The sequence below is a fragment of the Cydia strobilella genome, chromosome 4, assembly GCF_947568885.1.
Source record: "Cydia strobilella chromosome 4, ilCydStro3.1, whole genome shotgun sequence".
NCBI lineage: Eukaryota > Metazoa > Arthropoda > Insecta > Lepidoptera > Tortricidae > Cydia > Cydia strobilella.
In genome coordinates, this window is record NC_086044.1 from 5,183,941 (window position 1) to 5,207,400 (window position 23,460).

Genomic DNA, 23,460 nt, shown 5'->3' on the forward strand with positions numbered 1-23,460 from the left:
AAACAGAGTAGAAATTAAAAAGTGGCAACACTGTAGTGTTGTCCCTTTCAAATCAATCAAAGAAAAACGGGACGACACTACAGTGTTGCCACTTTTTAATTTCTACTCTTTTTTGCCAGACTGTACTAGTCATATTTTGTTGATGTAAATAAAAGATAAAGCAATATTAAAAACAATTTTATTAAGGTAAATGAATACATTCTTATAAACAAAACCACGAATTAATAAACTAGTGGATGTGAAATGACTCCTATTTAGTATGAAAACCAGTGTCGCTAAACTCACACATTCATAGCCACGTTAAAATACGTCACACACTTACAAAATTGCTCTGATTCGTAGCAACTTTCCATACCAAAAGGTTATTACCGGTGGACATTTCTCGAACGAATATCAACTGTAGGCTACATGAGTGACGGTTTAAAATATAATGTCAAAGCTATATGACATACGACTCTTTCATTATCTCATTAATCTCACAAAAGCTCGCTCAACGTTCACCTAATACAACTACTCAACACCAGATGGCGTTATTTTATATAGTTTTAAAATCACTTACTAATTACAGGCGAGAAAAGGGCTAAAAAAACCAGTATAAGTAAGGTCTAATTACGCATGGTTTGTTACGGATCTCACGGTCACGTTACACTGGTGTTTTCGAGATCTCTACACGCCTGCGAGTAGCTAACCGTTGGAACTTCGTTCCATTCGATATAGGGAGGGGACAGTGTAATCGGAGTGTTTTATCGATATTTGTTTGTTCAGTTAGGTATTGATATTTCATTACCGTATGTTTTAACACATTTAGATGATACTTTTTTTATGATTATAATATAGGTAGTGATAATCGTGATTGTATGAAAAAAAAATATGTAGTAAAGTACAACAAATATCTAACTAGAAATGTGTTTCTTATTAATTGACCAACTAGGTTGTTAATGTGAACATTAAATATATCTTAAAGTCAAACAGATAAAATCATAGTTCTTTAAAGGTCTCGGTACTCGGTATTGCTGTTATTTTGTAATAACAAATCTGCAATTACTTACATAGGTAAGTATTCGTCTTTAACAATATATTTACTTGTAGCAGCATTTAAGGCCAATCTAGACGGGACAACCTGATTAAATTGTCAAATTAATTGTATGGTGTGAAAGCATACATGAAACTGGCTCATCGATCCCACTTGATTTGATTGTAAGATTGTGACCTATCAAATCAGGAAGGGGGGCGGCAAAATTCCAATATTTGACGCTAGTTTGCGTGGTATGGAACACTTTTTATTAATTTAGTGAGCCCGAATGTCACTAATAATTACTAAATTAGTAACTAAGTTTTAGGCGTGTGGACGCTAGATGAGATGTATGGCAATTTTATCCCCAGAAATCTTTCTCTAAGAAATGCTCCGAGCAAATGGTGCTATATTTTTGCGGAAATTAATTTTCTTGCCCAGTAGCATTGATCCATTTATTTTTAATATCGGCATCTTGTGGGAACCTACAATAATTAATAATAAAGAAATAGAAAATATAAATCGTTTATTCATGGCACATTGCATGCATTGTACGCATAAGTACATTAAGTACCTAGTTTAATTATTTTAACGATGAAAATATGATGGGTGTAAAAAACAAAAACGTATGTAAAGGAATACGAAGGTTTGAAATGACCCCGACTTAACTTAGTGCTTGATGACCAGAGCTGCCATATTTACTAAGACATTGATTATCCCAAATAATAATTAGAAACGTGTCTAAAATAATAATTTATTACCGAACCAAACATCAAACTTGAAATATCGTAACTTTAACTTTATCGATATAAATATCGACATTGCGCAGCATCTGAGTAGCGAAGTTATTTGACATTTAGGATAGCGAATATTCCAGATAAACGTAAAGAATAGTGACAAAGGATTGTGAACTCTAAGTTCTAACTGATAAAATATAGATTTACTTAACGAACATTCGTAAATAATGCAAAATAAACAGATTTGTCGTATTTATCGGATTATATTTAAATAAATAACCACCGGTGATAGGAAATACCTCCACGTGAAAGATTTTTTAAACCGCTGTGATTTCTGCAGCTTAATACTGCACAATACGGCATTTTAAATTTAATTATCAATTTTTGTTAGACGAGCGTACGTACGACGTGAATGTCATTCGAGCATGAAGTTTACACAACAACTGAGCATAGTCTGTGCATAAAGTAAGTCGGTCGCTACTAACTGTCGGATAGACGGGAACGCCCACTTGCCATCTCCATCCTACTCCGTGAACAAAACAGATTTACTTAAAAATTACTTAATCTTCAATATTTATTAGGGCGCATAAGCGCTATCGATATCTACTTGCACGGGTTTAGAACTTGTCCTAGTTAGTTTTGCTGGGCATTTTCCGCAACTCGACATCCAATGTGCCTATTTTGCGTGAAACGAGGTAGCGCTACTCTAACCACCCCAGCTCCTCCACGAAGCCTAGCAAGGTCTAGAACTTGTCCTAATGAGTATTCCCATTATATCATCACGGATAATAATTAATAACAATAAATAATTAAGTCAGTTTCCCCTTTAAACGCAACAGATAACTGATAATGCTGGTTCATTAAACAGCACCTTAAGAAATACTGATGACACACGATTAAAATTTAAGCAGATGAAAACGCAAACGGAACTTTTGAGATTTAAAAAATTAATTTAGCTATCAATATTACAATTGTGCTAGTTTTCAACAAATAGGAATAAAATTCCCACTGCCCCCACTGGTCACTGTGTGTCAAGACTCGAGGCTTCATTCATAGAAACTTGTCTATAAAGGACAAAGCATAGTGTCAGTTGACTGTAGGGTGTACCCCCATTCATGGTATAATAACATACTCCGCCTGGTACTCTCTTCCGAGACTCGCGAACCACGTGACTGACACAAGCCTACGTCATCGTGAACCTGTGAACAGCATGGTTACGTAGGCTTGTATTAATCACGTGGTTCGCGAGTCTCGGAAGAGAGTACCAGGCGGAGTATATTATTAAACCATGCCCCCATTGGAAAAGCGTGTCTTCCTTAAGGCCGCCTTTAGAAATACAAAAAAGTTAGGGGCACTTTCACTGTCCACGCTTCGATTAGGAAACGTGTGTTCATATTGAAGGTGTCTTTAACTTTTACCATCTTGTATCTTCATGTCAGCTCACTTTCTGAAATGGCTTTAACATACTTTGTAACTGTTCAGAATGATCTAAAACGTCCGGTTCGTTGTGAAATGTACTCTATGTCGACGCAACAAGCTCCGTTTTGGCTTGATACTATCGGCGCACCATTTTAGGCATGGGCATAAGGTCCGAGTCGTCTATGAAGCGATGGTTGTCTATGAAGTCTAGCAGCCGCTCCTTGGTCACGGGGTTTTGTATACTTTCGCATACGGCTGAAATGTAAATAGTTATTTGTTTTACAAGGGGCAAAGTTGTTTTTTATCCTCTCGTGCTAATATTGATAACCGAGCAAGCGAAAGAGCCGAAAAATGGAATCGCGTTGCGAGGGTTTCAAGGCACGAGGGTTAATCAAATTTTACCACCGAGTGAAACACAAAATTTTTCATCACACCAACACAAGGAAAATACTAACTGTAAAATATCGAATAAAATCAAAACAAATCGATTTAAAATGAATGTTTGCAATAAATCAAAATCATCATGTAAACCAAACATTTCAATTTTATCAGCAAACATAAGAAAACAACTCAAAATTTGCATTTGATTACTTTGCTTCACATTTGATTAAAATGCAACTTTCTTATCAGTTTTTGAAAAATCAAGAGAGCCTTTACCAGCTGGTGTGGTGAAATGATTATTGTTCTATATACTGTCTTTTTTAAAAGAATTAGTAATAAATGGCATAAATATATTTACAATTTGTTCAAGTAAAAAATTGACTGCGTTCAGAAGGGTTGGCCATTCACTTATCATCTTAACAAAATGCCGTGAGGCCATGAGAGAACAATAATGTAAAATTAATATCAAACAGCTGGAGACGGAATTTGAACCTTCAATACAGTAGAATAAACTTCAAATTTAAATAGGTTTGTTACCGTAGAAATAAGGATATGTTCTGATATATTTGGCCACTTTGGCAGTCACTATCTGTTTGATGCTAAATTTACACAAAAATTTGCCTATTGTGCGGTCTTCACACTACTACCTATATATTACTCACATTTGGCAGTATTATAACTGTTAGGGTAAGACTTGTCAGTCCTCTCCCTCATGAAGACCCAGCGGTTGTTCTCGTAAGTACACTCGATGATTTTGTTGTTGAGGTGTTTAATGTCCTTTGTGACTTTCATGGTGGAGAATGGCGGCTCGAGCTGACCGACGAATAGTTGGCCGATCTTCTTTGGTAGAATGCTGAAATACAATACATTTATTATTTTAAAGTATGGTGTCAAAGCTCTCCAAGTTTTTTGAGTTTAAATTTAGTATATTTGACTTTCACGCTACTGAAAACCACTAGGATTTTCGATCTTGATGTTTAGAAAAAAAAATCCTAGGTTTTGTCAGAAAATATTGTTGTTAGTTACGGTTTACGGACAAAAAAATTCGAATAGAGATCGTACAGAGTAGACAAATGTTCAATTTCATCTATTTTCTTAACTGAATCGAGTTTTTATACTGTCTGTTGTGTCGGATCGAGCACGTCGCGAATGGTAGGTAGGTGTAATCGTAAAAACCGGTTAAGTGCGAGTCGGACTCGCGCACCGAGGGTTCCGTACTTTTTAGTATTTGTTGTTATAGCGGCAACAGAAATACATCATCTGTGAAAATTTCAACTGTCTAGCTATCACGGTGCATGAGATACAGCCTGCTGGTGACAGACGGACAGCGGAGTCTTAGTAATAGGGTCCCGTTTTTACCCTTTGGGTACGGAACCCTAAAAAGGATAATGGACTTACTTTTGTATCGTCCATTTGGAAGCATTAGGACGTCGTTATAGGTAGATGTTATAAGTAACATATTAATCATATTTAAAGGAAAGAACTGAAAATTTACGCTGATTCTACACATCACACCAGTTCTTGTGTATTAGAGCGATAGAGAGGCAGAGAACTAGTTTCAATTGGTGATGGTCCTCAGATTATAACTCTTACGTAATTCGACATACCCTTGGCCGCCTTCCGTGACGATCTTCAGCTTGAAGTCGACACTGTTCATGTGGCTAGGTTTCCATTTTAGCACATCCTCGCACGGTCCAGGCACGTAGGGCTAGAAATGAATATCAGTTATTTAGTGCCTTGATTTGCTCAAATACACCACAAAGTTCTCGTATTTAAGATACAATATTTAAATTATAAGTAATTTATAACCGCTTTGCTAATAAACATGATTTATAAATTTCAAATAACACATTAGCTCTTCGGCCTATGGTTCCGTATCCGCGTCAACCATGACGAATGATTGCGTACTGTATCCACAAGTATATAGCTGGGGCCCGTTTATCAAAAGCTTGTAGCTTGTAATACAAGTGGAAGTCCCTTTCTAACAAAAGCTGTCAAAAAGGGACTTCTAGTGAAAAAGGGTACGATTAAGGGCCCGTTTATCAAAAGCTTGTAGCTTGTAATACAAGTGGAGGTCCCTTTTTGACAGCTTTTGTTAGAAAGGGACTTCCACTTGTATTACAAGCTACAAGCTTTTGAAAAACGGGCCGCACGTCTCGCGCAGCTTAGGTGTAAAAGGGCATAAGTGGTACGATGTCTTACACCCTTTTACACCTGCGCTGCTCGAGACTTGTACCCTTATTCACTAGGACCACAGATAGGTACAAAAATATCCACCAAGCCATTATGCGCTGCGTTGTGTCAATCTCCTAGAACGTTTGAATATGACTGTTTGAATGCAATGTGACCTACCTTCTTAGAAGGCTGGAATACGAGTCCATCAGGTTCATGAGACAGGGTTTAGCGAACTTCTCTCCCAACATCATTTTATAGATAGACACGTAATTATTGTAAAAAAAAAAAATATAATTTTTATTAATTATTTTTTAATAATAAATCGACGTTAATTAGTTTAGTGTTTAAATTTCGCGCAAAAACGCTCTAAGCTGTCACCAGGTTTGACAACTTGTCTGTGCGTGTTTCTCACGCCGTGACGTCACGCGCTCCGATTTGCGTTTGCAGTGATGCTGGGCATTATTTTTAATATTTTTAATTATTATTTTTAATTAATGTATTACGCAAATTTACACTTACAAAATATGATTTTCAGCATTCAAATATTCCCTGCTATGGTAAAAACATAACATTTTATATATTCGCGATTAATGTCAACATCCCAATTGGTGCGCCAACCGAACTTCGTAAAATTGCTTTAACCGCACGCTGAACGGCTTTCAATATGACTGTTGGAATGAAATGTGACCTACCTCCTTAGAAGGCTGGAATATGAGTCCATCAGGTTCATGAGACAGTGCCTTTGCGAATTTCTCTCCCAACAACTGGTGCGCCATCCGAACTTCGTAGAATTGCTTTAAACGTACGCTGAACGGCTCGCGTTCGCGGTGTATCATCTTCTTCTCCATTGCTTTTAACCTGAAATTTTAGCATATTTCATTACCTTGTACGAGTACGTACTATTGGGAACAGCGTCTCATCTCACTAGATGTTGGTTTTTAAGGGGACTATACGTAAGGCTCGATAACTAAAATTTGTATCTATGGAAGAACTTCTTTGACAAACGATCGACGATCACAGACTACACAAGTCGTATGCCAAAAGTTTTTAGGATTATTTGCGTCGTTTTTAAGCAAGTGATTGGTTGTCAATAAAGCGTTTCTGCCTTAAATATACAATCAGAAATCGACCGTACCGACAACGTACGTGGCACGATTGAGAGAGATATAGGATAACGGGAAACGCCGTTGATTATCGCGATAATCCTAGGGTGGTTATATGAAAAACGTCGAATTAACGCGTTTCCCATTATGCTGGGGCCACACGCCCCAGCATAATAAAATAAGAATTAGACTAAGATATGTATAAATTTACAAAAGGTGTATTCGAATCTGAATACTTCAGATTGTCGAATAATTTCGAAAATGGACTAATGGGATGGAAATATTGATGATTTTTGGAATTACCCTCCCTATAAAATAAGGACGCGAACCACGAAACACTTCGTACATTGACCCGCCTATTTCTATCTCTATCGCACGCACGTAATTATACTGCTGTTCCGCCAACGATGCCGGCGGTCAATGCCACTATGCGGGCGAGACAGAAATACATATAATTATGCGCGTGCGATAGAGACAAGAACAGGTGGGTCTATGTACAAAATTATTCGAGTTGAGTGTCCTTACTTTAACAAAATATTTAACTGCATGTTAAAAGCTTGGCCGAAGGCATGACTAAATAATAATAAACTTGTGCTGTAATAATTATGATTATAAACCCACACTTACCTAGGATTAATAATTTCATGTTCTATATAGTCCATCCGGGATGGGAAGAAAGCCTTTTTCGATATGTCCTGGTTCTCAAACCGAATAATGTCGTAACACAGGTACCGGGGTATTTCTTTACCGTCTACTTTGTCTATCACCATTTCCTAAAACATTATATAAATTAAATTTAGCAATACCGTAATACGAGGTGGCTTTAAAATGCTGGGGCGACTTTGAAATTTCAGTTATTAAGCCATAATATATTTATACGGGATTTATTTACAGTAGATCAACATATTTACTTAGTAATCTAACTAGTCACACGTAAATTATGAATAATGATAATTTTGTGGCCGTTTTAAAACTGTCAATGTGACCTCAAAATTTCCTAAAGCCACCCCGTTTTACCGTACACGTCTCAAAACTCGAAATAAAAACACATTTTACTTTTTTGCGTATATAACAAAATATCAAAAAACTCTAAGCAAGAAAATGCCTTTAGGTTTTTACCTAATCTAAGTAAAAGCCGCTTAGAATTTTTCATCGAGCGTGCTCGTATCGCCGCCAGTACGAAGTTATGTCTTATTTATCAGACTGCGGCGAAATGAGCTCGATATTGTATGTCTATCAGACTACGGCGGTTTAAAGGTTAAACTAAAGATTTATTGATTATAAATCGAAATAGATGTCATATATTAAAGAAAAAGTGACGAAGCCCTAATAAGGAATTCGTATTGCATCGTACTGCTTACCCGTAGAGTTGGTCAAAGACGCCTTAGTCTTAGTAAGATGGCATATAGTCGAGAAATTGGGACCGGTTCCGTCGTGGCGGGGTGGCCTAGGGGTTCAAGGCGTTAGCCCGGATTGCTACAGACGCCGGTTTGAATCCGGCCTTCACCACTGGAGGGCTTCGTCACTTTTCCTTTAATATATGTATATGACATCTATTTCGGTTTATAATTTATATATGTATAGTAGTGAGACTACTTAAAAAATACAAATCAAAATATTTAACCAAATAATTTGATTTGTTCCCAAAGTTGTGTATAGATTAATTGATTGTTGTTTAAGAAGAAGTAAAACGTGTTCCGAGTTTGACAGCTGAAGATGGTACTGTACGGTGCCATTACAAAAGGCCATTATATTGGTGTCCCGCCCATGATGGCGGTCAATGACATTGTGCGCGTGGGATAGCTATAATTTTGCGAAAGTTGAAAGGTTTTGCGTGAACAACAAGAGCGTATCTCCCTTCCACTACTCCGGCTTCAGTCAATTAAAGGGCAGTTTTCGTTATGCTGCGTCGAAATGCTGGAACAATTTGCCGCCACCAGTAGCTAACTGTAAGTCCCTGGCGGTTTTCAAACTACGTTGCAAGCCTTATTTAATGGACCTCCAATAGGAAGTAACGTACTCTTTTGATTGAGTGACCTGCTCTAGAGATCTTTAATTTTAGTTTAGTTAGCACTTTTTTTATCCATTGTTCGGTTTTGCTGTCCTGTCCTTTATGTAATAGTGTAAATGTTTATCCTTAGCTAGATACAAATACGGTGGTGGCAGAATGACAGCGTTCGTTGCTGGAAGTCTTTAGGGCTGCTGTGCCCCGAAGCCTTTTTGGCACAGACATTAGCTAAGCCACTTTCCATTTCAATTAGTTTGTAAGCATTATCGTGCACTTTTATTATGTACCTACCTATGTTCAAACTTTTTGAATAAATGTATTTTAATCTTTATTTATTATTATTAATTACGCATGTGCAATAGGAATAGGCGGATCAATGTACGAAATTATTTAGCTTAGCGTCCTTACTTTAGATTTTACACATCTAATACAATCAAATGAATTTTTGATTAACTTACACCGTCTAGTAGAGTATCTCTCAGATGCTGTCTCAGATCTTTCCTATGAACAAAACGCAGTCCAAACACTTTGAACACGCAGTTATCTCTGTCTATCATGTACACCTCGCCTTCTCCGTCAATTAACATCATGTATCTGTAAAAAAAGGACAGCATTAGGAGTTTTACATAAACGGAAACTATGAGGGTTCCAAACTACGGCTAAATACTTCGAGAAAAGGTAGGCAGTGCCCTTTAAGTGTCTTTGAGCACTTTAAGCATGCTTCAATTTCAAATATGTAGTTTTCCACCAGAGTCCATTCATTACGACCTTGATGTTCCTGCTACTCTTTTGATTTTCCTGAGAATGCCAGCTGAGTTTTGATTCGAATTAAATAAATAATTGAATTGAATTTAATTATAGTTTGGTAAGCCATTTCCGCCAGTGCTACTGACAAAGTGGGTTTTCCGCAGTATAGTTTGGTGCTGTTCAAATTTTAAGCCGACCCATGGTACGAGTATATCATTCGACCAAAAATGGGTCCTCTGCCACACAAACACCGAAGTCGTGAAATATATAGGTATGTCGACGATAAGAATGTTTTACTTTGCTTATACGTATGTGTGGAAAGAGTCCTATTTCCACACGTTAAATAAACCATTGTTTTATTTATGATAGCTAAAATGGTAACTAAATTTATCCGCTAGTCAGAATATCGAGTCCCGAAATACCAAACTCCCAAAATATTTCATTTAATTGTGTTTAGTCTGTGGTAATTTCACAAGTAAAAGTACTATCCTTGGTGGAATGTTATTGATCCCAGTGCGCCCCCACGAACGGCAAAGAGGGTTAAACGCCGGAGTGGGTTTAGTGGGTACGGCCAACGAAAAAAAGGAGTGGCGAGTCCCACACACCGTGCGTAAATGCATTCCCACTCTGTCAAAAAAAAAGTTAATGTACTAACTGGGAACAAATCAACTGATTTTATTAAATATTTTTGTGTTTTTATAAGTAGCCACACTACTATCTATAAATTATAAACTGAAATAGATGCCATATATTAACCTCGTAAGACCCACCATAGAAAGTTTTTCAATTTTTAATTTGAACCTTGTTCTATAAGTAAATTCGAACGAATTTAGTTTGTTTTTACAACGCAGTGAAACAAAAGAAATGCTACTTTATTTGTTTCATGAAAGGTTCAAATTAGATTGCAATGAATATGTACATTTTAATGTACATTTAGACTATTTTAGACTCGCGAGGTTAAAGAAAAAGTGACAAAGCCCTCCACTTTTTTTAATATAATTATGACATCTATTTCATCAGTTTATAATTTAAAGTACTATGGTCATATTTTTACCTGACACCGTCAGCCTTCCACGACACCCTATACGGCTTCTCATGCAGCTTCCTCAGATTGATCACATCCATGGAGACCGGCTGTGACCCCGGGAACCCGGTCTTGCCCCACTCGCAGAACTCCTGGGCTTTTTGCTGGATCTCCAGCAAGCGGGGTTGGGTGTTGAACGGTTCCACTCCGCGGACGCCTGGCATGAATGTGGTTTTCTTCAAGGTGGTCTCTTTGCGACCTTTCTTGGGTTTAGGTCTGTAAATTTGTGTATTTTTTATCAATAAAGGTGTGGCATAAAAATGGAACTACATTTGTGTTGTTGATGAAGAATTTTTGATTCAATTCCGATATAGACTTGAGGCCGGTGTCGATTTTAGTCGCAAAAATGTAAAATTGATAGATTTCGTCGGTGAAATTGTACACCTTTTGTTACCTAATTGAAATAACAAGTACTGGTTTCTATTAGCACGTCTTCTTATCTTACCTTTTATCAGATCAATTTTTTGAAAACAGACTCACTAAATTAGTAATGTTTGCTTTTCTGATGGACGTTTAGGTAAACGCGCGTAAAATACTGATTTTGTCGCTCTTATTTGTAAATTTCGTAAAGTTTGGACGGCTAAACATGGTAATTTTGTATTACACATATCCTGACGTTTATCTGACTACATTTTTATTATTATGACTTTGAAGTAGTGTAAATGAAACTTAGACGAAATCAATTTTCTCCAGAAATTACTTCAAAACAAGTTACAATTTCTCTGAAAATCGACTTAATTTCAACGTAATTTGGATACTTGAACAATCTTCAACATTTGCTGAAACTATTCTTATACATCAATTTGTATAATTTACCACCATAATTTTTTGATGAATTTTTAAAAACTGCCCCTTCTCTTCATATATTACCGGTGACGGATGCTCGCGACCTCATTATTAAAAGGCAAGATGAGAAAACGTGCTAATAGAAACCAATACTTGTTATTTAGATATTACTTAACAAAATGTGTATAATTTCAACGACTAAATCTATCAATTTTACATTTTTGCTCCAAAATCGACTACGGCCTCTTAAGCAGGGACTGAAAAACAGCAAAAGTCCGGTAACCTAAAATAAAGGTATCAATTGAATAGGTATCCGACAGTACCGGTACCCGAATAAAACGGAAAAAGACCAGTAACCTAAAATAAAGGTATCAATTGAATAGGTATCCGACAGTACGGGTACCCGAATAAAACGTAAAAAAGACCAGTAACCTAAAATAAAGGTATCAATTGAATAGGTATCCGACAGTACGGGTACCCGAATAAAACGGAAAAAGACCAGTAACCTAAAATAAAGGTATCAATTGAATAGGTATCCGACAGTACGGGTACCCGAATAAAACGGAAAAAGACCAGTAACCTAAAATAAAGGTATCAATTGAAAAAGTATCCAACAGTAAAGTTATCCGATTAAATAACATTTTTTAATAGGTATCTTTTTAAATGGTACCGCTACGGTAGGTAAGGTAGGTGATAGTAATATGTTCGCCTTTGTACTTTCTGCATCTCTGTTATGTACCTGCAGTACCTACCTGTGTACTTGTTTTGCAATAAAGTGTTTATTATTTATTTACAATATGACTGTCTTTAATGATATCAACAAATGCAAAGTTTAGTTTAAAGGAACTAGTGTTAAGGTTAAAAGAGTTTCGATAATAAGAAACTTGGATTTCGTGCTATAGTTGTTCAAGCAAATTTAAAAAATGTAGGTGCGAACGGTTATCGTCCGATAGAAAATTTGAATTTCGCGCCTTTTTCTACTGACAAGATTTGCTTGACCAACTATATTTTGTAATACCGCCGTAATAAAAAGTACTTATGACCTATGACATTTGGACATTGGAGAAAGTATAGCCTGGCCAGAAATATATGATCATTGTCAAGAGGGCGCTGTTATTCTCATGTATAGGGTGACAGTTCAGTATAGTATGAAAAAATTAGTTCCAGTGAAATTCCGCAACATGGCGCGTGATCATATATTCCTGGTCAGGCTTTAGAAAAGAAGCACTTACCCCGATGCGTTTTGCGAAGAGGTCGACTGGGAATTACTCGGCGTACTGTCGTCATAATCTTCTCCTTCTTCTTCTGTTATTTTGAGAACAAAAAAATGAACCATCTTTTCTTTCAATTAAAATAAAGGCCTGCACACACAGGATACGTGTAGACGTGCATGTTGTATTAGGGGTCCTCCATTAATTCATCATCATCATGATCAAAATATCAGCCGAAAGACAACCACTGCTGGACATAGGCCTCCCCCAGGGATCTCCACAACGACTGGTCTTGCGCCGCTCTCATCCATCGGCTAGATCGTCGGACCATTAATTACGTCACACGAATTTCTAAGTTTTTTGACCCTCCCCCCCTCCTTGTCACATTTGGCAAACGCCTCCCCCCCCCTGGTGTGATGTCAAATTTTTTCGACGAAATCGGTAAATCGAATTAAGTATTATTAATATTTTATCAAAATATTTTGAACAAATATTAGTAATTTTATAACCCAAAACTTATTAGGATAGAAAATAAAACGAATAAAAACGATTATCGTTCCAAAAACTTGTTATTTAACTGTACAGCGAATCGAATTGAAAAGTGACGTCACAAAGTTTGTGAGTTGTGCCCCCCCTCCCCCTTGTCACATTTTCTTGGCCCCCTCCCACCCCCTTAACGTGTGATGTAATTAATGGAAGACCCCTAAGATTCTTATGACGGCACACAACTTGCGCGCACGTGCAGGTCTACGCACAAGCAGCCAGTGTCCTCTGATCACCAGTGTGAAGTACCTACTCCTCCTTTTCTTAAAACTAATACATGGACGTCCCACCCCTGTGGGCCAATTACTGACTACCTTCTAAATTTTAAAGCAAAAATTACTAGCCTATGGTATTTTGCTACCCGATGGCCATGGGACAACCTATGTTAGCCCGGTGGACGTCCATGCATGTTGTCGGTATGTTGTGCTTATATTTTTATTTACTGTTTTAAATTTTTTGTTGTATTTTTTTTTTCCTGTGCAGTTCTTTTAGGTCTAAGAAATGCTCATTGCCTGTAGATTTTTCAAATCTGGTCAGTTATAGGGTTAACTTACCATCGCACCAATCGGGCCTCAGAGGAGCAGCTGGTGTGTACTCTACATCGTCGTAGCGTCTGTATAACTCTTGTAGGTAGTCTTGCTTGTAAATGCCTGGAGGCCTGTTGTGAAAAGTTTTACTCATGGCTATGAGACTCAAAACAATGGACTGGGATAGTCACGTCCCTCGACTGAGTTGTGGGGCAAAGCAAACTCTAATCACTGCAGTTAAACTGCTCCAACATATAGGACACAAGCAGAGAGCTATTGAATCCATGCATGCAGTGGACATTAATAAATAATAACCTCCAGTGTGTTCTGGCTCAGGAAAATTTCATAGATTTCCTCCTACGCTGAAGTCGGTCGCTGACGTCGGTAGAGCGTACCGTCGGAAGAAAAATCTGCCGCGGACGTCAGCGTCGCTGTGCGGGGGCCCATAGCACATTGTGTTAATTCGTACGTTCGACCGACATCAGCAACCAATGTCAGCGTAGGAAGAAATCAAGCCATAGTGAACATTGAACTTACCTCATCTTAGCAAACTCTATAATTGCAGCCTCAACACTGCAGTCCAACTGCTCCACCATATAGGACACAAGCAGAAAGCCGGTTCTGTTGAAACCGTGTGTACAGTGGACACCAATGACTTCCAGTGGGTTCTGGCTCAGAAACTTGCTTACGAGTTGGATAAACAGTCTGAAAATTATAACGACTTTTATACACAACACAATTTTAGTTTACACTGGTGCAAAACAAAACTATGAGGTGAAATAATTAATTGGGTCCTCCAGGGAAAACTACCTAGTAATAATCAACACTTGACACTTGGTACATAACTTTTAGGTTTCTAAAAAACTTTTTTGATTAAGTAAATATATTTCCAATAATAACTTCCAACGTCCAAAATAAAATATCCCCCCTCTAATTTTTGTACCTACAGATATATGAAAAAAACTAGAAAAATCATACTTTGTAAATACTTTCAATGAAAACTATTTTGAACATGATCGGTTGAGTCCTTAATGAGTTTCTTGTTAAAAAGAAGAAGTTTCTTGTTGTTGTGTGTGAGTTGTGTGTTGTGTTCCTGCCGGTGAGTAAGGTTGCCAGAGAGCTCAACGAGGCTACGGAGACTGCTTAACATCAGGCGGGCCGTATGCTTGTTTACCACCGAAGTAGTATAAAAAAAAAGACAAGTGACGTGAAGATATATCTTTTTACTTGTATGTTTTATTTTTTTTATACATGTGCAGCATGTGATTTTAACAATGTCAGTAATTTTACAAGAACTTACCTAGTTTGATCTAATGAAGGTGTCTCTCCATGTCCCCGGCAGGACATCTTTACATATCTACAGTCCATATTCTCTATCTCTATCTTGTCATAGAACCTTGTGGTGTTAGTGAGGTCCACCCACATCCCAAGTTTTACCTGTAAAGAATAATGCACTAAGGTAATTATTTAAACTAACACTTTTTTTTTTTTGAATCTAGTTTTTATAGAGGCTTTAGACACTCTAGGTGAACATGTCAGCCTTATAGGTGCTTTCATAGTTCCCTACTCAAGGGAGAGGTCAATAAAGTGGTAAACACTGATTGCTTTGTCTGATATAGGATTAAAAACTTATAAATAAAAAAATTAAGTCGAATTAGTAGTGAGTAATACATGAAGTGCCAGTTGCACCATCCGCACTTGCCAGACTGATCAACGACACCTGGCGCGCCGCGACGGTTTACTATGAAACTTTCCATACAATACAATTTAGCGAACTCTTTAACGATGACAAACAGTTTGGTGCAACCGACCTTAATTACATAGAAAGTTACCCCGTACAATTATCTCAAACAAGTATTTTAACCCCCTTAAGGGCGGAATTAAACAATATCCCTTTTTAGTGCATGGTTGTTGTATAAATAAGCTACTGAAAAAAAGAACAAGTTACTTGATTCAGCAGTTTTAGCTCCGAGCTGATTGTAACTGAGGACTTCAGCATATATATTTATTTATTGAATATTCTAATTATTTATTTTCTCCTTCATCACCTCCATGTAACCATTTAATGGTTACACTGGGAAGTTAAAGTACCCAAATATAATTTAAAAAAAGAAGTAAATGTACTACATTTATGTTAATGTCAACACATTATTATTATGAGGACATTATTATTACAGCTATTTGGACAGTAGCCATTTACCAAAGCTATTTTAGAATTGGTTTTCGTCTTGGTCGTCAATTAATAAGAATCATTTACCTACTGAAGAAAATTACATATTTTTTTAATACATAGTATTATAGATATCTGGAGAAAGACAGGCCAGTATGTGTTATAAGTTCGGTTTATCAAGGATAACACTCAACGAAAAAGTCCTATGAAAGCAGTGCTTTTACAAAAATAAAAAATTGAACAGCTGACGCGTCCATTCTATTTTTCATTTAGTGACTCACTTTTAAACTTTTCATGTACACAAACAGCATGTTAGGAGTGAAGCGGTTCTCCTCTGGAACTTTGTCATTGAACTGTTGTCCTAAAGGAGTCTTGAAGGCTAGAAACTTGCCAGCAACAAGCCCTGATGCTTTTCGAGGGCACTTCAACCACCTATTCGGCAAAGGACCGGGATCCCGGTACGACATTTTGGCTTTATAAATAGTTTATCACACAGGTGAATTAGTTCAAAGTCAGTTTGGCACACATTTATGATAGGATGTGTTATTGTTTTATATATTTTTAGTTTACAGTGATTTTCCTTGAGTACGATACGCGATTGGCATCGTAGAAGAACTGTCACTTTCGATTGACAGTTGTTACGATGGGTTGCAAGCAAAATTATTTCAAACTCCATTTTGTGACATTATAGGATTATTCTAGCCGTAGTCGGAACACTCGGAATTCCTGCTGTCTTCTACCAATTTCCAAAATGAATAAAAAAATTAAACTTAAAATAAATTTCAAAGTTGTAAATGGGCGTATATGATATCAATTAGACACTGGGTGTCAATAATTTACTTTAATTTTACGAGAATATTACCCTAACCAAAAATAATAATTGTACCTGGCAATGTACTAGTTTTTTTTTAATTATACTGTTCTGTGAATGAATACAAGTTATATTTATATTACATAATAATAAAAGAAAAAATATAAATATGTGTATCAAGAATACAGTTTTTCATTATAAAAAAAAAATGAAAAAAATAAAAGCAGTTGAGCATTTTCATTTAATTCTGAAGAATTTTGAGGTTATGAGGTTCGTTCTACAACTTAATTAATACTTTTTTCCGTGTCGTTTTATTGTTTCAAAAAACATATAGAAATATATTGAATCCACTCATCATAAAAATATAATATATCTCGTTTCATTATTTTGCTTTGTCTGTGTATTTGCCTGTGTTCTGAACGTCTATTCACTATTTTTAGCAGTTGATCAAGGGTGGCAATATAGAAATAAAAGATAAACAGTGTCGTTTCATTCTAATCAAGGTGAGTTAAGTGTATTAGAAAGAGACAAATACTAAAAGCCATTTTTATGTTGGTTGCACTTGAAGTTGGTATTTGCCAAGAGCCTGCCATTTTGTAAGATAGAAGGGAGATAAAAAATAGTTTTATGGTGTTAAAATTTTACAAAAACTTCGTTGCCATTTATATTAAGGCCCAAAACAAATGTTTAAATGGACGCATCGTCCATTATAACTCAGGTGTCTCGGGATGACGAGCAATTAAACAATTATGGATCCGACAGAGGTAAATCTAAACCTAAACCGAATTACACCTGTTACTGGCATCAAATTAGAGCGTATAGTGTTACCTATGGTGGTTTATAAATATTAGTGAGTCGTGAGCGTTATTGAAACGGTGGCTTATTGTGTATTACATTGTTGAAAGCGAGTCGTGCGTATGGGAGTAGAGGTAAACAATTAGGATGGGTGGACGCAATAACATTCTATGGAGCAACCTTGAAAGCTTGTCTTACCTTACAGCAGTCCCACATATAAAATTTAGTTGGTGCTTCCGCGTGTGCTAAGGATGTTTAGAGTGAGTTGTAACGGGATGGTTGTTTTAGGGTCATCCCCTGGCGGGCAGCAGAGTGAAGGCGATGGCACACCAGTGTCGTCGACACCCCTGGGCAGTAAGAAGTCTGGGGGTGGTGGATTCCTGCGGTCGCTACTGTGCTGTTGGCGCGGTGGCCGCGGGAAGGGCCCCCCTGGCAATGGCACGAACAGTGTGGATGGCAGGGCTTCGCCGCCCCTGCTCATCATGGCAGACCATGCTCCCCGACCACTGTTACCACCAATTAGACACCAGGATATGCATAAAAAGTGTATGGTGATAGACCTGGATGAGACGTTAGTGCACAGCTCTTTCAAGGTATGTTTATTTGTTATGTATATGTATTTATTAGAATCTACTGTGATTGCTATTTACAGCATTTGGACTAATTCACACTATCAAAGTTTAATGTTGTTCTACTATAAAGGATCCCTTTATAGATGGAGAGTGGTTATTGACAAATCAACATATACAATCTAAGCCTAAACAAGAGTTCTCTTCTCCATAAACATCACTAAAGACCGGCAAACCAAATAAAATTAGTAATAGTAGTAATAGCCTTTATTTCATGTTTCTTTTTTACAATTACATAAAATTTCATATTGGTTTATTATTTGCATGTCGCTTGTGCGGAAAAGGCCTCCCCCAGTTTCTCCCATTCCTTCCTATCCTGTGCTGTTCCCTACCAGTATCTGTCGAAGTTCACTAGCTCGTCTCTCCATCTTTTATTTGGTCTTTTTTGCTTTCTCGCTTTTCCTATTGGTGACCATTCTGTGACACGTTTAGTCCACCGGTTATCCGTTGTTCGACATATATGGCCAGCCCAGGCCCATTTGCTCTTTTTAATTGCGTATATTATATCTTTTACTCCAGTTTTCTCTCTTATGACTTTGTTTCTGATTCTGTCCTTAATTTGAATTTTTAACATTGACCGTTCCATAGCTCTTTGACAGATTTTCAGTTTATGACTATGTTTCTCAATGGGGCTCCAGGTTTGGGCACCGTAAGTTAAGGTAGGTAGGACAGCAGTATCAAATACCTTTTTCTTTATGGCCATTGACATATCACTCTTCAGAATTGATTTTAGAGACCAATATTTTCGCCACACTCTACTAATCCTGTAGTCTACTTCCTTGTCGAGTCTGTTTTTGAAGGAAACTAGTTGTCCCAGGTATGTGAAGTCTTCAACATATTCCATATTGTTTCTTCTGTGCTTTATTGGTATTTTATCTCCATTAGTAATGATTATGCATTTTTTCATGTTCATTGCTAGACCTGCTTCCTTGCATGCTGTGTCGAATTCTGAAATCATTTCTTCTAGTATTTTTGGTTTTTCGGCAACGATTATGACGTCATCCGCAAACCTTAGGTTATTTATGTACTTCCCATTAATATTTATTCCCTTGTTTTCCCATTCCATTATTACCATAAGATAAGGTGACCTTTTCTCACCTAATGATGGTTTGATGTGTGTTATCATGTCAATCTTAGTCATTTTTTGATGACCTAGTGCTCAAAACTTTGTAAGCATATGTTATCTAAAAATGTGAAATATATGTAGGTTAATCTTATATTTCCTGTACTATGTTGACGTGATTGGGTCTTTAGGACAGCTGTTTATGACTGTGATTATTTACATTCACCAAATATAAGTGACAAGATTTGGTTGGCCTAAAGCAAAGGGGGTGCAAAAAAAAGATTTTTTTTAGTAGGTACAATAACATGTCTGTTCTTAGATCGCGATCATCGCGGTCAACCTAACACACTCCTCCTCGCTTCGCTCGTCGTCGCACCTATCTTGTCTCTGTTACTTAAATTTACTGTTCCAAATGATTGATTTTAATTTGTCAAGTAGTGGTATCAACTTGCGGGTCAAATATCTCGGCCATTTTTGATTTTAGAGAAAAGTTTTTCCTACAAAACATGCTTATTTTAGCGTATTCTCTACGATAAAACAATAAAAAATAGGTGTCATAATAACATCACTCCGATGAAAAAATTAAGTGTCGGCACCCCCTTTGCTTTAGTCCAACCCATTGGGTTAAAGGTATATTGGTTTTCTTTACAATACTTATTACTTTCACTAATACCATGTTCATAATTCCCAATATGATTCCTTATTTATGACTCCATCATCCAAAATTATATGAATCTAATATACTAGCTTCTGCTCACAATTTTGTCTGCATGGAATGATGATGATCATTGTTAAAAGCTATCCTATATCCTTCCCCGGTCCTTAAACTATCTCTGTATCAAGTGTCATCTAAATCAGTTCCACGGTTTAAGTGTGAAGAGGTCACAGACAGACAGATTACTTTCGTATTTATAATATTAAGGAGGGATTCTATTATTTGTTTATCTCTCTTCCACTTGTCCAAGCTCTGACTCTGACTCATGCAATATCATTAAAACAATCATGGCCAATTATCTCGAGAGATGATCCAGTTTTTTATGGTGGTTGATTATACAAGATTCCTTAATGACAACAACTGATGGCCACTTTATGAAGTGAGATTAATATGTGAGGTTGATATGTTGCTACTAACTGCCACCAAAGTAATACGAAAAAGCAACAACCCCTATGTGGCCCTTTCTTTGAAATTGAGATGAACTTGATATGGCTCTATCCTACTTAAGCTTAGAGCAGTTTGACATCAAAATATGCAATATCAGATTTTACAATGTATATTTTAAAAAGTAAACTTGACAAGTGCCACAATTGTAGTGTTATAATGTGGGATGTTGAAAAGGTGTCCATTATTACTTTATCTACTCCACATTCAGATAGCTTGTGGTAATTGTGGTAAGATATGATCAATCTTCTGACCACCTACTGCTGTAATAAATGTTGTTATGATTGTAACTCACAAGAGTAAAGTGTGTAGGTATCTAAATGAAACTGCAAATGCAAAAATGATTTGATCATATTTTAGTCGGGTAAAAATTTTTTTGTTTGAAAGCTTGACCATCTAGAAATAATTCCATGATACTTGGTCTCTATAATTTTTAATTTACTTTTTATTTCTATCTAAAAGAAAATAATTGTATTATTGAACATAACATGGATGAGAGCGGCGCAAGACCGGTCGTTGTGGAAATCCCTGGGGGAGGCCTATGTCCAGCAGTGGACATCTTTCGGCTGATACAACATAGACATTCATCCACTGCCTTCATAGTCATACATAGCAGACATATTGTAGATAACATTAGTGATTCAACATACACTAATACAGGTGACTATTTACAATAACAAGCACAGTGCCAGTGTGTGTTAGATAAACACCACCTAGGGTTACCATGTGAAAAAATAGAATATCCTGACAAGTCTGGTCAATTGGTCATCCTAATATCCTGACAAGTCTGGTCAATTGGTAATTTTTTGAAGCGATCATTTCTCCAAGCCCCCCTCCCCCAATGGTCTTTTTAACTATATTTAACTATAAAGACTTTGTGAAGAAAATTTTAAGGTTTATTTTTAGACGTAAAATTGGTCCAAGTGGAGTACCAGTTGTTCCAATCATGCTCTCTCTCTGGTTTACAAATACTATGGCATAACCTTCCCTTTCCTCTGCGCAACTCCAACTTCTAATGTTTAGTTGAGATTTAAAAAAAAAGCTGACACTCGCCAAGTCCTTCTCAATCCTGACAAAGGACCAAGAATCCTGACATGTCAGGGGTACAGACATACGGCAACCCTAACACCACCTAACGTGAATACTAACCTAGTATAGGTATGTAAATGTGAGCTATGTTATTGTTTTCAATGTTTCATTTTAATACCTTAAAGCTTACTACATACATACTAAAGTTCAAATTTACGCGCATAAAATATTTAATCACCGATCAAATTAGTTAGATGTTTTTATTTATATCCTTATTTTATTCTTTATTGTATTGCAGTTATGTTCATAATACATTAGGTGTTACAGTTTGAGGATGGTAGGTACATGACACCCTGTCAGGGCACTCAATTTTCTTAAGTCTAGGTAAAATTACATGCCTACATTTAGTCCATTGGTTGTGTCTTTTTGCCAAGTAAATGCTGCTTGCAATTGTTGGGGCGCTGGTTATTGTTTCGTAGTCAAAAATACAAATTTATCTGAGCTATTTATTTATACGTGCCATAGCAGATGATTTCTTGGTAATCTTTAAAATGCTTAAAGATATTTTTATGCTGTCTCTTTAATTGCGTATGCTGGAGCATGTTATGTATAGGAAAAAAATGTATTTACTTTATTTTAATACCTCGGTACGAACCGAGCGTATATTCAGCTTGTAAGGTGTTTTGAATCAAAATTTAAGGAACTCTAATAGTTTTTACTCGACTCTGCGCTTTTAACCTTTTGACCGCCAAAGACGGTAAATCACGTCGTCGACATTTTGTGCCACTCACGCCGCCGACGTCATTTGCCGTCCAAACTTAATTTATCAAAGACTCTTTAATAAATAACTATATTTCTTTGTTTGTATTTGCATTATTTTATTTTGCCCTTCTACTTTATTGTATAACTTTATTACAATTCAACTATGAATAGAAGGTTAAAAAAAAACAACATTATGTTATAATACGACTTACCCAGTAAATAGCATAGCTAGCCACGCCAAAAACGGCACTTGACGTCGCCTAGTGATGTGACCGAGTCATGGAGGAATAATATTATTATATGAAAGTAACAATCTCCTAATAGAAATCGTTTCGCGCAGTTCCGACAAACACGCTAGCGCCATCAATAATAGATATGGCTTAATCCCATACATTATGTAATAGGAGTTGTTTTTGCTAAAATAACTGCTATTTGTGCTGTTACGGTACTTGTTTTCGTGCTTAATTTAAACAACTTGGTTGGAAAGACGGTACTGACCTTTTGTGATAATGTAACCCCTTATGCATTTATTTTATTGTAAAGATACTGCAGTTTGCTAATTAGTAGGTAATAATAATCGACAACGGGTTTGCACATCTCTGAGTAACGCGCGCTTATCAGTGTTCCGTGCGCCCATGACGGCACTTCACGTCCGATGCCTGACGTCACCACCAAGTAGTGATGTGGCATTATTGAGAGATTTGAGTGGAAGTTACAAGTACATTTTGATATTTAAATACGTTATTTAAAGGTTTTTAGTAGAGCTAAAAGCCAGAATTATCTAATATTATATTGTAAAACACCTGTGTAAGTGGTTCTTCTAATCTAAGTATGTCAAAAACGAAATCAGTGAAAATATCGATATCCTGTTTTGTAATCACTATTGTTCTCTAAGGTTTTATTTTGCTTCATTGCGGTGTCACGTCGAGTTACGTCAATGCTTGGCGTTCAAAAGGTTAAAAATTCCAAGTCTGAAGTCCCGATGGAACCCTTTATTGAGTCAAGCGCTACGTAAAAGTATACTCGAGCCTTCAGATAAAGGCTTCGTCAAATTTTTTGTATGTTTTATTTACATGCGTTTAGGATACTTTTGTACATCAGTTGAGTTCTCTTTAAAGGACTCGAGTCTTTACAAAAGACTCGGGTATCGATAATAACTCAAGTTTCGGCTTTATGACTAGAGTGTGAAAACCTGAGTCGAGTTTAAAAGCAGAGGGGTCAAAGGACTTAGTTTTGAACTCTTGACCAACATTGGTCACGATTAGTGATGGGTCGTTACCAGTAACTTACTCAAAAGTGGGAATATTCC

At 36.7% G+C, this 23,460-nt stretch overlaps 2 protein-coding genes across 2 annotated transcripts in view; one reads left to right on the forward strand and one right to left on the reverse strand.

Moving 5' to 3' along the window:
* Positions 1 to 162: 162 nt before the first annotated feature.
* On the reverse strand, positions 163 to 16,538 carry LOC134740523 (mRNA-capping enzyme). Its single transcript, XM_063673031.1, has 12 exons — positions 16,185 to 16,538; positions 15,034 to 15,170; positions 14,271 to 14,438; positions 13,761 to 13,864; positions 12,685 to 12,757; positions 10,637 to 10,882; positions 9,294 to 9,429; positions 7,455 to 7,600; positions 6,417 to 6,582; positions 5,157 to 5,257; positions 4,212 to 4,402; positions 163 to 3,423 (listed from the first exon to the last, which is right to left on the reverse strand). Exons 1-12 carry the CDS (start codon positions 16,368 to 16,370, stop codon positions 3,305 to 3,307), a joined length of 1,773 nt encoding a protein of 590 aa, XP_063529101.1. The 5' UTR covers positions 16,371 to 16,538; the 3' UTR covers positions 163 to 3,304.
* Positions 16,539 to 17,260: 722 nt separating this feature from the next.
* Positions 17,261 to 23,460, forward strand: part of LOC134740525 (carboxy-terminal domain RNA polymerase II polypeptide A small phosphatase 1) — a 33,237-nt gene continuing 27,037 nt past the window's right edge. Inside the window, exons 1-2 of the mRNA XM_063673034.1 lie at positions 17,261 to 17,478; positions 17,798 to 18,102. Coding sequence (XP_063529104.1) covers positions 17,406 to 17,478; positions 17,798 to 18,102 — 378 coding nt within the window. The 5' untranslated portion in view covers positions 17,261 to 17,405. The remainder of the gene's footprint in view (positions 17,479 to 17,797; positions 18,103 to 23,460) is intronic.

Coding starts and splice junctions, on each gene's coding strand:
- LOC134740523 (XM_063673031.1), bottom strand. CDS start 16,370: ATGTCGTACCGGGATCCCGGTCCTTTGCCGAATAGGTGGTTGAAGTGC. Junction 14,439..15,033: donor CCTTCATTAGATCAAACTAG/GTAAGTTCTTGT, acceptor TATAATTTTCAG/ACTGTTTATCCAACTCGTAA. Junction 4,403..5,156: donor GTCACGGAAGGCGGCCAAGG/GTATGTCGAATT, acceptor ATTGTATTTCAG/CATTCTACCAAAGAAGATCG.